Source organism: Alligator mississippiensis, chromosome 1 (genome assembly GCF_030867095.1).
Source record: "Alligator mississippiensis isolate rAllMis1 chromosome 1, rAllMis1, whole genome shotgun sequence".
NCBI classification, from domain to species: domain Eukaryota; kingdom Metazoa; phylum Chordata; order Crocodylia; family Alligatoridae; genus Alligator; species Alligator mississippiensis.
This window is the reverse complement of record NC_081824.1, coordinates 256,388,577-256,402,839: the sequence shown is the minus strand read 5'-3', so window position 1 is coordinate 256,402,839 and position 14,263 is coordinate 256,388,577. Positions and strand designations below refer to the sequence as shown.

Genomic DNA, 14,263 nt, shown 5'->3' with positions numbered 1-14,263 from the left:
AGGAGCTGGCTGGAGGACAAGCCAGCAGGCAGCCCTGCACTAAAACACCTTTATGCCCCAACCAGCCCTACCAGCATCTATGTTTGTTGCTGCGCACTAAAAAAAGTTTTGCAGAATAGTACTTGTATTTACAAGTTCTAACTGGCAGAGGAGTTAGTTAATATCCTGTGGACTGCATGTGTAGACATTGGCTAGGGACAGACATTACACATAAGTGGGTTTAAATGATCAGAAACTGGTTTAAAGCTGTAACAGAACAGATGTTCAGTGCACATAAACCAGTTTGAAAATGGCTGAAACCAGTTTGAGATAAACCTGGTTGAATGTAGTATCAGACTTAACTGATTTGGATCAAACCGGTTTATGCAATGTCTGTCCCAGACCCCCTGCTGGTTTAAGATAAACCAGACTCCCCCAGCATCCCAGCATGCTCTCTGGGCTGAACAGGGCTCTCTGCTACATAGCAGGGCTGGCCCCTCCCTTCTGCTCCCTGGCTAGAGCTCTGGCAGACTTCAGGTACATCAGGGTCTGCCTGGATTCCCTCTGCCCTCCCGCCTTCCCCACTCACTGCTGAAGCAAGGATTCCCTGCCCCTCCCACCCCATTTCCCATAGCACAGACCCCAAGCCCAGGGACGCTAGACATGTGGTACGCTAGCTATTGCCAAGAGGTGTCTGTATGTGTCTCCAATTTCACTGGGACAGGCAGACAGAACAGTGATTTGATTTGGATCACTGTCCCTGATTTGATTCAGTCAAATCTGAATCTGAAGATTTGATGCTGATTCAGAGAATCAGCAATTCAGCCATAGACACAGCTTTAAATGTTTTTTCTACATACCTCGAGGTACCAGGCTTGGTTCATGAATGTTGAAATGCTGGGGCAGATGAAGCATCTCTCAAGAGTGCGGGGGGTGCCCCCCACGTGCTCTGCAACAAACCCGGAAGTGGACAGAAATTAAATGGACACTTCTGGGTCCATGGGCGAGTGTGCTGGGGGGCTCCCCTGCACCCCCCCAGTTCAGTGATTGGCTACAGGAGGACCCAGGTGCCCCCCCAGACCCAGGAGGCACCAGTTGTTGAGCTGGGAAGACACGAGGGGTGGGGGCTGCATGCTCTCCAGCAGACCTGGAATTGGACCAGAGTGCTTCTGATCTGTTGCCAAGCATGCTGGGGGGTCCCCTGCACTTCCATGGGACGCTTCACGCGCCCCAGCATCCCAGCATTCACGAGCTGCCTGCTACCTAGAGGTACATAGAAAAAACATTTAAAGCTCTGTTTATGTCCAAATCGCTGAATCTTTCTAAATCTCTCTGAATCGATTCAGAGAAATTTAAAGGGTCCTCTGATTCAATTCAGATTCAGAGATTCAGCCACCAAATTGGGCCAAATCTCCACCGAATCAAATCAGGGACGGAAGCTTCAAACAGCCCTCCTGTTTAAGAAGTTTGAACTAATGGAGAGAGGCTATTGTTTTGCTGATGACGTGATTAACCACCATTATCAGCTCCCTGCTGGCTTGCTTACCTGTCAGTTTGCTGCAGACAGTATAAAGAAGCAGGGAAGGAGGTTGAAAAGCTCCATACCATCAACAGAAGCATGCACTGAACACCCACCTTGTCCCAGAGTACTAGCCCTGGGCTGTGGTCTGGCAACACTCCTGGCTCTTGAGAAGGGAGCAGGGAAAAGCCTGGGACAGTGCAGGCAAGGTGGGGTTTACACGCCTCCCTAATCAGAGCATCCTGCCGGGGCCTGGCACCCCCCCACCTCCCTGCAGCTCAGCACTCTGGAAGGGAGGGCTTTAGCGCCCCCCAGCTTTTAGCCTAAGCCAATGCAGGCATATGCCTGAATTTCCTCAGTCCAGAAAGAATGACTGTGTAGTTATAAACCAGTTCAGCCTAGCCAGGTTAGACTAACTTGCAAAGATTGAAGCAATTCAGGCTCAGGCTTTTTGAATGCCTGTCCCTAGCCTTTGAGACTTCACTGCAGAGCTAACCAGGCAGCTTCTCAGTAAATGTCTTGTGGAGATGTGCCCACTGACAACTTCTGCCCTACTATTCCTTTCCCCCATGCTTTGGTATCAGGCAAATTCATGCTCTGTGCTACTGAGGCACAGCAGATTTATTGGGAGGCTGACAACTTGCTTTCAGTCCTGGTCCCAGATCAGCCTGGCTTATACCAGTCAACAGCTCCCGTTAAAGGGAAATTTGCTTTAGGACCTGGGCTTTAGAGCATGCTCAGGGTAGAAGGAACATTTGGTGGGTTTATTTGTAAAAGACTAGCTTGCCTCTGCCATGTGTGCATGAAATACAATTTTTAAATACTTATAATTTAATCTAATAGGGGCATTTTTGGAGTGTGAACATTAAAAGCATCCCATGAGAACTGGGGTGGGTGACTTTTTTTTTCCTAGACCTTTCTGGATAAGGCTGAATAGAGCCAAACTTTTTGAGCTAAAAATTCCCATCTTCCCCTTCCATGACCCCCCCCCCCATGAGTGCGTGTGCACACACACACACACACACACACACACACACACTGTGCATTGCCTAGATTATACTTTTCTTAAAAAGAGAGATGGATGGGATAAATGCTGTGGACTTTTAATCGTGGCTCTGCCATTTAGTATGACCATTGGTTTGTCAAATATCATGTTCCTTTAAAAAAGGAATGCATAGTAATTGCATACTTCTGTGGTACCCTTGAGTTTAAAATAAGATGTGAAATATTTAGAATTATTTGGATGAAAGGCACCAGCAAAAAGCATTTGAGAGCCAACTGTTCTGTATGGCAGTGTCTTATTTGTCACTCAGCCATGGCAACCTGTCCTGTATAAGCAAGGTTGGAAGCACCAGAGTCCTTTGATCTTGGCACAAAAGCTTCATTCCTTATATGGTCAGTGGCGGTGGAAGATGAAAGGATTCTTTGCTTGGTAGGAGATGGAAAGCCTGCAGCTGCACTTGGCCTCTGTCAGTGGAAGCTTTTCCTGGCAGCTGAATAGCCATCTTAGGTGTTTGCTGCTGAGCTGTGGACAGTACTGTAGCTCCTGTAACTTGTGGACAGTGATTGCTGAGAAAAATCTTTAAAGATGACTAATGTGTAGTGTCTACACAACATAAATTAACCCCTTTTAACTGGCCTTTTCACTTGTTTGGAATAGACTCCTCAGAAGAACCTAGGTATAGCACTGAAGTTTCATAACTATACCGTAAGTGAGAAAAGCATCAAAGGCTGTGAGCGGGGATGGTGGAAAATTAATGAGCACATGTAAGTATTTTCACATGGGTTATTAACCTGAGATGATCTGGGTAAACTTTACTAAATTATTCAGGCAAGAAGTTTAGCGAGTCTGAACAACAAGGATAGATATTTGCTAATAATATCTGTAACACCTTCCTTTGGCTGGTCTGACTATAACTATACCTATCTAAAATAAATGACATTCCTAATTAAAAGAATAGATGGGTGGAAGATGTGTGAGCTCTCTTGGCTCAGGTGGGAGGTAGGAATGGGAGAACTTTAAGGTTCACAGGGTATCTATTTTCATAAAGTAGTTCAGGGTTTACTGGGTTAACCAAAAAAAGGTTTGTAGAACCTGGAACTTAATCCATCATTGATTGTAAGGACTTTGGGTCTAAGGGTGTTGTCAGATGTTATAATTAGCACATGATAATTCTAGGGAATGTTAGGCAATTTTAAAGTCAGTGCAAGCTGTGAGCAGTTGCCTGTTAAGGGTTAATACCCTCTGTAAGCTTCACGGCTTGGACTTGACACTAGAAGGCTGGGGAGCAGGGGTATGACTGCCAGTTCTGTCCCATGGCTGCTGGCCCTCCTGCAGCTGCCGCCTTTCCATTACTCCTGGGTAGTAGAATCCAGGAGGATATATCAGCAGCATGGGGGCAAATCGGAGCAATGAATCCTGGGATGCTGGAGGACCTCAAATTGCTTATGCTGGCCCCATGCAACAGTGTGTCATCACTGCAACACAAACTGCCTGACACCACCAGTGATATTTCTCCCTTAGCTAGTGTTTTCCTGACTTAATGTGTGGATGCTCTCTTCTTAAGAGCTTTTAACATGTGGGAAAGGTAATGTTTAATAACACTGGAACTGGCTTTGTAGTAAGAGGGTGTCATGGGGAGACCACATAACTATTCTCATTTCCCACTCCAAATGCCTAAACTGGTATAGTTGGCTGCTCTAAGTATGGTGTATTTCTTATGCATTTTCCATTATGTTATTGCTATTGCTTGGTTTTGTTTTCGCTGGGATGTTGTATTTCTGTGATGGAAAGGTTTTTTAATGCTTGCTTTCTGTTGAGTTACTTTGTATGTACAATATCACTGAAGTGAAAATCAAATCCAATTCTATTTAAGTTAAATATACATTTTTTAATTCACTTCTACAAGGTATAACAAGCTTAGGCCTGTCTGATGGTAAAATTGCTAATTAAAAAGAGCTAGGAAAAATGCCTTCCTGTTGTCACAATATACAGTAGTGTATTCATTAGTTTATGCAGTCACTGGTATTTTTGGAGGCTAGAATATTTGTGGGAGATGTCTTAACCCAGTGTAATAGCTAAAAAATGAACCATCAGTATTAGTGGGGATCTCTTCATAGAAAACATGTTTTCTAGTCGCTATATTCTCCGTTGGGAAAAGTCCTTAAAACCCAAAAGTTATTTCACATGATCAACTCTTAGCTTTGGGAAGTTTTCCAAAGGTCTGTTTAAATTCCAGAGTAACCACAGCTATTGAAATATTGCTCTAAATTTAACCACATTTAAAAATTCATTCTGTTATTTTTTTTAAGTGACTTCAAATATTTGCTGGGTGGTTTTCTCTCTGTTTATTTTGGCAGTGTCTGAGGACCACGTACAGCCTCTGGCATCTTTGGATAAAGGACACCATAGAAATGCAGATGGCTTTGGTGGGGATTAAGTGTTTCTTGGCATCTGCAGGCATTTAGGGTTCTCAGATTCATTAAGTGGCACCTAGGCAGAAATCCAGGGAAGCTGTTTGCCAAGGTGGCAGCTTAAAGTAGATGAGCACCCAAGGCACTTCTCCATCTTTCATACAGTCTACCAGTTTAAAGACTTTGCTTTCAAAAGCTCCTGAATATTAATGGTGGACAATACCTAATATTTTTTCTGCCACTTTTTTTTTCTCTAAAACCAGTCAGATACTTCCTTGTCCATCATTTCCCTTTCTGCTTCATAGGGGCTATCTTAGAAATGGGAGAAAAGCTGGACTGCCACCTTTTATGATGATGAAAAGACAACTTTGATTGATTAAATTTTGAAAACTTCTACCAGCCCATTCCTTTCTTGTATCCTTACCAAATGCTCTTTTAAATCTTCCAGAAGACTGTGGTTTCTGGAGTTAGTCTCATTATCATAAATGGAGTTACAGTAAAAATTCCTTTTATATTTCAACTTTATTTAAGAAAAAATGCTCCCACTTTAATTTGGAGATTAATAAAACTTGGTTAAAACAACTTTTTTTTGTGAATATTTTGCTTGTTTTGGTTCAAACCCTTTTTTTGTAACCTTTTTTGAAACCCCTCTTGCAAACTAAAACAACAATTGCAGCAAAACCTTTTCAACCAACTGTAGGGGGTAGAGCAAACCATCTCCCTGAAATAATCAGAAAAAATCATGATAGATAGTTTTCATCATTTTGCAAGTAGCTTTGATTGGCCTGAAAGAACCAGTCCAGGTTTACTTTGCAGGGACCCTGTTTTCACTCTGCTCTGGAGGCTTCATGGTGCTGCTGCTTGTCCTGGTTCCTCCTTTCCCTGCTGATGAATTCGGGGAAGGGAAGAGTGAACCAGTGACAAAGCAGAGTTCTAGGGGCTCTGAGTATACCCTGCACTGGGGATCTCAGAGGTCACATGCAGAGCTCCAGCAGGAACTGCTGGAAACACACTGGCATCCAGCATCATAGTGAGGAGCTGTGGGTACACCCCCTTCAGCTGTGCGGCACATGGACAATAAGCTCTCTTCACTGCACATGCACCTCACGCCAAAGTGGGTGTGGATGCATCCCTATAGCTGCAATCCTGGATCTGCCCATGCTCCTTTGTGATGCTTCTGGACAGAGTAACTAATACAGAAAGGAAGCACCTCGTATTCTTTGTTGCAAAGCATGTACTTCTATAATTGAACACCTTGTGGTACTACTTGGGTCAGGCATTTGAACCCAAGTGCTACCATGTGCTCATCTCTGCTTAAATAGGCTATGTTAATACTTACTAATTGACTTTGTACATCAAATATTAAAGCTCTTCCTGCAGACAGATGTTTTATGATATAGAAGATTTATGATGCTTTGGCTCCCTCCCCCTCTGTCTCCCATTGCTCTTGATTTGGAACACTTGAACTTCTTGGAATGATAGGTACAAATTCATATGCATTCCACTACTCCTGCTTTTGCACTTCTCTGGGAGATAGGCTTCTCTTTCAATTAAGATTGCCCTTGTAGCATCAGCTAAAATGTGGCAGGTGGCTTGATGATTGGATCATAAGAAAGTAGGGCTGGAAGGGACCTTGTGAGGTCATCTAGTTTGTCCCCTTGCTCAAGGCAGGATCATCCCTGACTAAACCATGCTAGCCACCAACAGACCCTGCTTTCACTCAGCTCTGGAGGCTCTATGCTGCTGCTGCTTGTCCTGGTTCCTTTCCCTGCTGATGAATCTGGGGAAGGGAAGAGTGAGCCAGCGACAAAGCAGGGTTCTAGGGGCTCTGAGTACACCCTACACCGGGGATCTCAGAGCTATCTACCTTGGTCTTGAAAATATCCAGGAATGGAGATTTCACAACTTCTCTAGGCATGCATTGTGTGAGCCTTTCAATTATTTTTATATTAAAATACTACATAAAGTGCTTAAGAGTGAAAGCTGCTTTTTTTTTAAAAAACAATATTTTTATTGCTCACTTTTAGGTACTGTGGTTATTATGTTGATCACCAAACAGTCTTCCGTGTTGCAAGCTCTGTAGTTAATGTTGAGCTTCAGTGTAGTTCCAGGCTTTCCGAGCAGCCACTTCTGGTGGAATATGGAAGTTACAACATCAGCCAACGTAAGCCGAATTTAATTTTTTTTTTCTGATAAATGCTCTGAGAACCACTCTTACTGAGAAAAATGTCCACCAACTTTCACAGGTCTTAAATCACTGTAAATTTGACTGTATACATGAAATGCTGGAAAGTTTTGTCCCGAGGAAATAATTTTCTTCACTAATCTAAAGAAAGACAGAGACGTTAAAGCTAAGTAAATAGTGGAATAACAGTGTGAAAGCTGCCAGTTGTCCAGCATTCTGTTGCTGTTATTTTTTTCAAAGGCTCTATCGTTGATGTCTCCCCTACATTGTTCTACTGTTGCTGAACAAGAGACTTCCCCCAAGTGAACAGTATATTGATTAATAAGATCATCCCATGCTAGTTTTTTCATCAATGTGCATGTTTGGCCATAAAGAAATCAGGGCCAAATTCCACCCTCATCTGATAGCCAAACCCATCTGCTGGGTGTGAAACACTGAAGACATTTTACTGAAGAGGGTGCTGCATAAAAGGGAGGACTCGTGTGTGTGTATGTGTGTGTGTGTGTGTGTGTGTGTGTGTGTGTGTGTGTGAGAGAGAGAGGAGAGAATGGAGGCAGGGAGAGATTTAAGGATATATTGTGGCAAAATGATTAAAAAATTCTATTTAAATATAGAAAACATTTAACCAATTTCTATGTTAATGTGATGAAGGAATAATAATTTACATGTATAACTCTTGTGTTCTTAGATTACTTCACTGCATAGGGTCTTATGCTGTGTAAGCATGGTCATTTTCTCAACATTTTACTTCTTTGAATCTGTAGTTAAAAGGCATTTACAAATGTACCTTAACTGGTTTTGCTATGCGTGTGTCCTGCACAAACTTTCCTCAGTGATAGCTACTGTGGAATTGCTGATAGCCTTTAGAGACTGTCAGAAGCATGTTTAACTATGAAAGAGCTGGTGTGTAAGTTATGTGAATTGTCTTAACCTTTGTTATACAGTGTAGTTGGACTTGCCTGGACCCAACATGCTAAGATATGTGAGTTATATGCTGCAGTGATGGAAGTTTTGGGACAGTGTACACATAAAATATGTATTAAGGAAAAATGGGAAATCAGAAAGGGAATCTGGATATTTAAAATCACTAGAATGTTGTAGCTTCAGCATTGGAAGCTGAGTGAAGTATAGAAAAATGAACTATGGTGTGCAGCCATTGGTAACACAGGTAAACCGATACAATCGTTAATTAGCTTCACATCAGTTAGCTAAGATGGGACTATGAGCTTTTAAAAAGCAGAGCATTTGTAAATTGTCCTTTTGCTTTCAGCATGTCCAGCTGGCTACTTTGAATGCTCCACTGGTTTATGCATTCAGCAGGTGCAGCGCTGTGATGGGATAAATGACTGCTTTGATGAAAGTGATGAGCTCTTCTGTGGTCAGTATTCACTTACTAAATAGCTGAAAAGAGAAACCAAGTGAGTGCATTTGTGTCTTCTTATGTTACAACTTAAACAAATGGAGGGAAGTACTGAAAAACTGAAAATTTCCAGACTGCTTTTACAGGCTAAGATGCATTCAAATTTGCACTGAGTTTGTGGGATACTTATCCATATTTAACTTTTGGAGCTTTCTCCAGTGCAGCGGAAACAGCCTGTTAAAGCTGACGAAAGAGAGAAATGGCTCTCATGGTCTCTCACGCTCTCTCTCATGCTGAAACAAGCCTTCTCTGCACTGTTTACCTTCTTATTTTAGCAATGCAAGTTCTTGTTGAATGCCTAGTTCTGGGTTTTGATGGCTGCATGGTGAGCTAGCACAACAGCCCTTAGCTTTCAGGATAGGATACCTCTAAAAGTCACCTGGTAGAAAGAATACTTGAACATCTAATTTAAAATAACTAGTAAGCAAAGGCTGAAATTTCTGTTCCAGTCAAAGTGGGTATCAAATTTCATTATGCCCAGTACATAAGGAAGTATATGTTAGTGATTCAATATGATCAGGCTTTTAAACACTTGGTTCCAGTTACTGACTTTTTTACTTGCTGTGTGTGTGACCTTGGGTACCTTATTTAACTCTCCATCCAACTCAGCTCTGAAACTTTTACACAGCAGCAGTCACATCGATAGTGGCATGAACACGACAGCCCTCCAAACCTAACCACAGCATGTTCATTCCTTATCTGACATCTTCTTTCTCTAGCTGTACCCAGGCACAACTGTAATGCCAGCTTCTTGATGCAGCATCATTCACTTGCTTGCAATGGAAAAGCTGACTGTGAAAATGACAGCGATGAGCAGAACTGCACTGAAAGTAAGCATTTTAGCAACCATATTCACTTTTTATCATGTATCCAGCCATTATTGGACTTCTAGTAACAGATTAGTTCCTTTCAAAGTGTATTTTGAAACTCTGCCAAAAATCTTAGACATTTTTTGTATGGGTAGAAAATGATGCTTAGTTTCTTAAGATCCCCTTAAATAATCTGAACATCAGTGGCTAAGTACAGATGTTTAAAAAGCCCATGGTGGAAGTACTGTAACTTACTGCACTTTACTCAAGGCACTACAAGTTAAAGCAGGAGGCAGCTGAACAGATGTTTCCTGTTTTGGGGAGAGAGGGCTTGCAGCCTGCCTGTACAGGCTGCTGGGAGCTCTCCCACATGCTACCCGCAAGGCTGCCAGAATGACTCCTCTACTGACCCCCCTCCACCAGCTGGCCACTGTCAGCAGCAGCTAGTGGGGCAAGGCAGGTGGGGAACAGAGCCCCTCCCCCCCCCAACTGTCTGGGGTCTCATATGGGGGCAGGTCCATGTGACAGGGCTCCCTTTCTCCCTCAGCATCTTGAAAGCTGCAGCCAGCAACTACCACACAGTGTGACCCAGCCGGGGCTTCTGCAGGGCTTCCCCAGGGTCTGTGTTCCTGCAGCAGCTCTGGCAGGGCACCACTGCAGCGTGGCCTGGTGGAGGTGGGGGGCTATTGTACTGCCTGGCCAGGGCTGCTGCAGGGATACAGCCCCAAGCCCCCTGTCTCTAGCCAAGCAGCAGCATGCCACATCCTGGCCAGGGCAGCTGCTGGGAGAGAGTAGGGACTCCTTCCCCTGCAGGCTGTCCCCATCCCCCAGCTGTGGTGAGTTAGGGCAGCTGTAGAAACAGAAACCCCGCTTCCCTCATACCTTTACCCCTCCCCCCGCCAGACTTCATGAAGTTCTGGGGTCAGTGATATCTGGGAGGGCAGGGCAAGCCTAAGCTTGGGGAGAGCAAGTGAGCTCTGCCTGATGCTAGAGTGCAGACCTATGCAACACCACCTGGGATGGTAGTGATCACGCTCTAAGTTGACCTTGTCACAGGTGTTCAACAAAGTACTCTAACAGAAAGCACTATAGGTTAGTATACATCCATACACCCATCCAGAGTTAACTTAAAGCAGGATCCACCTTTTTTAAAGTACTTTGGGCATTTTTACACATGCTCTAGGAGTAGGATGGGGCACTTTAATTAGAGCGCCTCTGAGAACCACTCTAATTAAAGCACCCAGAGCGTCTCATGTATCAGCATCCCTGTGCTTAAAAATGGAGGCAGGGGCACTTTAACTAAAGCTCATGCGACAAACTTTAGTTAGAGCACCCCTGCCACCATTTTTAAGTGTGGGGGGCAGGGAGGGGGCACTGACACGAGAGACGCTGGAGTGCAGTAATTACCATGCTCCAGTAGGCTCAATTAATCTATAGCGCATCCAAGCAGCCTTGCTCCTTGTGTATAGGTGTCCCTTGTGCCATGAACATCTATTCTGTTACAGTTATAAAGCACCTTCCGTGTGCTTAAAGCACACTAAGTGGAACACTTGTATGTAGCCAAAATGTCTCCTTTTAATAAGTCCACAGGCACGAGCTGCAGTCTCATGCAGCACAATTGACTCTTGTGAACTAGGAGTTGAAAAATTCAAATTCAGATGTTTTCTATGCACAATACAAACTTGAACAAGTTCTGTGTTCCCATTACAAAAACAGCTGTAACTGTCTGAACTTGTCTTCCAGGTTTCTGTTAGGATTTTAGGACTAAATGGTAATGTCTGACCACTGCTATGTAAGTGGTGAATTTTATTATTAGGCATTAGGCGTGAATACTTTTGAGACAAAAAGATGTAGTTTCACAGAGGAGTTAAAAATGGGTAAGAAGCCGAAAAAAAAAAATTGGGGGAATGCTACAAAACAGAATTTTTTCAGGCAAGTGACTTATTTTTTTTAGCTCTGAACTTAATTCTATTGATCTGATAAATTTTCACGGTTCATTCCATATGTGGTAGAATAAAATGTTTGTCTGAATTGCAATCAACTATAGCCACAGTGGCCAAACTGCATGTGGCTCATCAGCATGGTACTTGCGGCTCTTCGGAAATTGCCTGAAGCCCTGCCCACTTCTCCCCAAGGCGGCTCCAAGGGACTGCACAGCCTGGCACCTCCCACTGCTCTGGCTTTCCCCATGGGGAGCATGCCCCAAGCCCACCCTCCTTCTCTTCCTCTGGGACTGCTAGCTCATGCGCTGGGCTGCTGGGGCAGGGGCTGCAGCCATGTCGCTTACTCCGGGGTGTGCTCCCCATGGGGTAAGCTGGAGCAACTTGGCACTATGGTAGCAGGAGCTTGATCCTGCGTCCAGTGTCCAGTGGCTGCCAGAAGGGAAGGGGGTGGGGAAACAGCCACTGTGAGGACAAGCCATGGTGGCCAAAGTACAGCCAGGAGGGTGCAGGGGGGGCTTGGCACCTCCACTCTGGGTTGCTATTCATCCCCCCGCACCTTGTCCCCCCTGCTCTCCGCTCTTGAACTTCGTGGAGGATTGCATGTGGCTACCAGGCTGAGTAACTCTGGCCACCCCCAAACTGTAGTCAAGATGAGCTGGACGTGGGAAATGGAAGGGCAGCTTATTTGAAATTATTTTAGGTGCTTCTCTTTGTCTAAATTGTACTTCTTATAATAAATACATTGGTTTCTTATGTAATTGCTGCTTTATGTGGCCTTATAAATGTTTGGTCCAGGTTTTGTTGGTTGATTAGGACAGAGAGGCGAAGGGACAGCTGGTTTGGTCAAAGCTGTAGTAAAGATGCAGTTATAGTTGCTCAGTAGAGGTAACCATTTTAAATACAGTGATGTTAAAAGCAATGTTACCCAGTAGAAGCTTTTGTGTCCTTAGAAAAAAGAGCTCAGAGGGCAAAGATCTACATTTTTGGGTGCAGACAACCCATTAGTCATACAGCCTTTTTTGTTTTTGCAGGTATTCCTTGTACCAAGTATACTTTTAAGTGCAGCAATAACATTTGCATTAGAAAGCGAAATGCAAAATGTGATGGGACAGTGGACTGTATTGATCAAAGTGATGAAAACAACTGCAGTAAGTATCTCTCTCTAATCTTAAACTTCATGCATCAGGTTTTGCATTTAAATTACACTGCTTTCCTTTCCCATTTAGGGTGCATCCCCACATGCAGAGACATGTGTTTCCAGGGGCACCAAAACAACCGCACCCTTGTGCCCCAGGGCACGCTCTAGTGCATGCCAAATTGGGGCCGTTGGTGGGGTAGGGAAGGGAAGGCTGGGGCCAGCACCTATGCTGGCCTCAGTAGCCTTCTCTAAGGTCCTGGGGGCCTCCCAGGGCAGCGATGGCACTGATCTGGCCACATGGATCCTGGCCAACAGGATCCGTGGCTTCATTTCTGGCAGTGCACGCTGTTGCATACACCACACCGTTTTTTGTGGCAGTTTTTAATATTGGGACATCCCAGTATCAAATTTTGATGCTGTGCTGCAAATTTGCAGTGTGGCACACAATTGCATGTGTGCAGTTTGTGGTGCTACAAACAGGTTTGAGGTGCCATGAACTACAAATGTGTACTCATCAGGATATGCCTTTCATGTGTATATACTTTCTTCTCATTGCTATGTATGTCCACAGAGGATTAATGCCTTGATGGGACTGAGAAGTGTTGTGATTGTGATACCAGTGAGCTAATGCATAAAGATCAATACATACTTGGTATGATGCTTTTATCAAAAGTTTTTCTTCTGGGGACCTGTAACTCAACCTACATTTCTGTTTTAAGTCTTATATTTTAAAAGAATAAGGGTTAGTTCAACAGTGATGTTTAGCTAGTCAATTAATCTGCAAATCTTCTCTCAAATCCTAGTATTCTCATGTCCTGCTGAAACTGCTGGTTGGATACCAAAATCATGATTTGGGTCTTTATGATTTTTAAACTCATGCCCCCTGCCCTGCTCCTACCCCTCTTCCTCAATGAATGTGACCATGTTGCCAACTGCTGTTGCTTTATAGTAAGTGCGATTTATTGCCTGCAAAACTGCAGGCCCCAGCTGATCCTTGGATCTCTGGCTATGTGCTGTACAAACATGTGGTGAGAAGTGGTCCTTGCCCTGAAGAGCTTCTATTCTGATGGAAAGCATGAGGGTGAGTTTATTACATGGGAGCTGAAAATTAGATTAGCTAACACTCATTGTACATAGGGACCAGCAACCAAATTTCCATGACATAGTAAAAGCCTATGATATTTATCTATATGTGCCAAGGTATTAACAAATAAAACTGTTTACCAGGAGTGTGAAAAATCTAGCTGATACAGCTTTGCAAGAAAATGCCCAAGTGCAGATACAACTGTGCCAGACATGGTACCATGGCATGCCTCTAGTTCAGGGGTGGGCAAAATCTGGCCTGTGGGCTGGATCCAACCTGCCCAGAGATTTGATTTAGCCTGCGGCAGGTCCCTCAGCCCCGCCAAGCCCAGGCGCAGCGGGGCAGCCTGGGTTACGGTGCGTGCAGCCAGTCCTGCTGCCCCTGGGCACGCGGCAGACAGGGACACCATGGCAGGCAGGGGGTGGCTTCCAGGCAGCCCCCACGGTAGTGGCTCACTCTCCCCATCTGTTGCTGCCAGTGTCTCTGAATTATGCTGCCAGACCTGACCCTGCTGCCAAGGCACCCTAGCCCATCTGCCCCACACTCGCTGCTGAGGGCACCCAACAGAGTGGGTGGGTGGACGTGGTCTCTATGGAGAGTGGCCTGGGATCCCAGCAGGCAGGGAGCACTCAGTTGGCCTGGTAAGATGGGATGCGGCCATGGGTGGGCGGAGAGTGGAGTTCAGGAGAGGAACAGGCGAGTGGGTCCAGGCCTGGGATCACTGGGCAGTGACAGTGTAGGGCTGGGGCCCAGGCTAGACCTGTGATCCATT

The 14,263-nt window shown here is 44.6% G+C and overlaps 1 protein-coding gene across 1 annotated transcript in view; it reads left to right on the top strand.

The window, feature by feature from the left end:
- The window catches only part of TMPRSS7 (transmembrane serine protease 7), a 54,668-nt gene that overhangs the window by 29,734 nt on the left and 10,671 nt on the right, over positions 1–14,263 (top strand). The window contains exons 10-14 of the mRNA XM_006270579.3: positions 3,159–3,265; positions 6,940–7,076; positions 8,368–8,475; positions 9,237–9,347; positions 12,301–12,417. Of these exons, the coding sequence (XP_006270641.1) occupies positions 3,159–3,265; positions 6,940–7,076; positions 8,368–8,475; positions 9,237–9,347; positions 12,301–12,417 (580 nt within the window). The remainder of the gene's footprint in view (positions 1–3,158; positions 3,266–6,939; positions 7,077–8,367; positions 8,476–9,236; positions 9,348–12,300; positions 12,418–14,263) is intronic.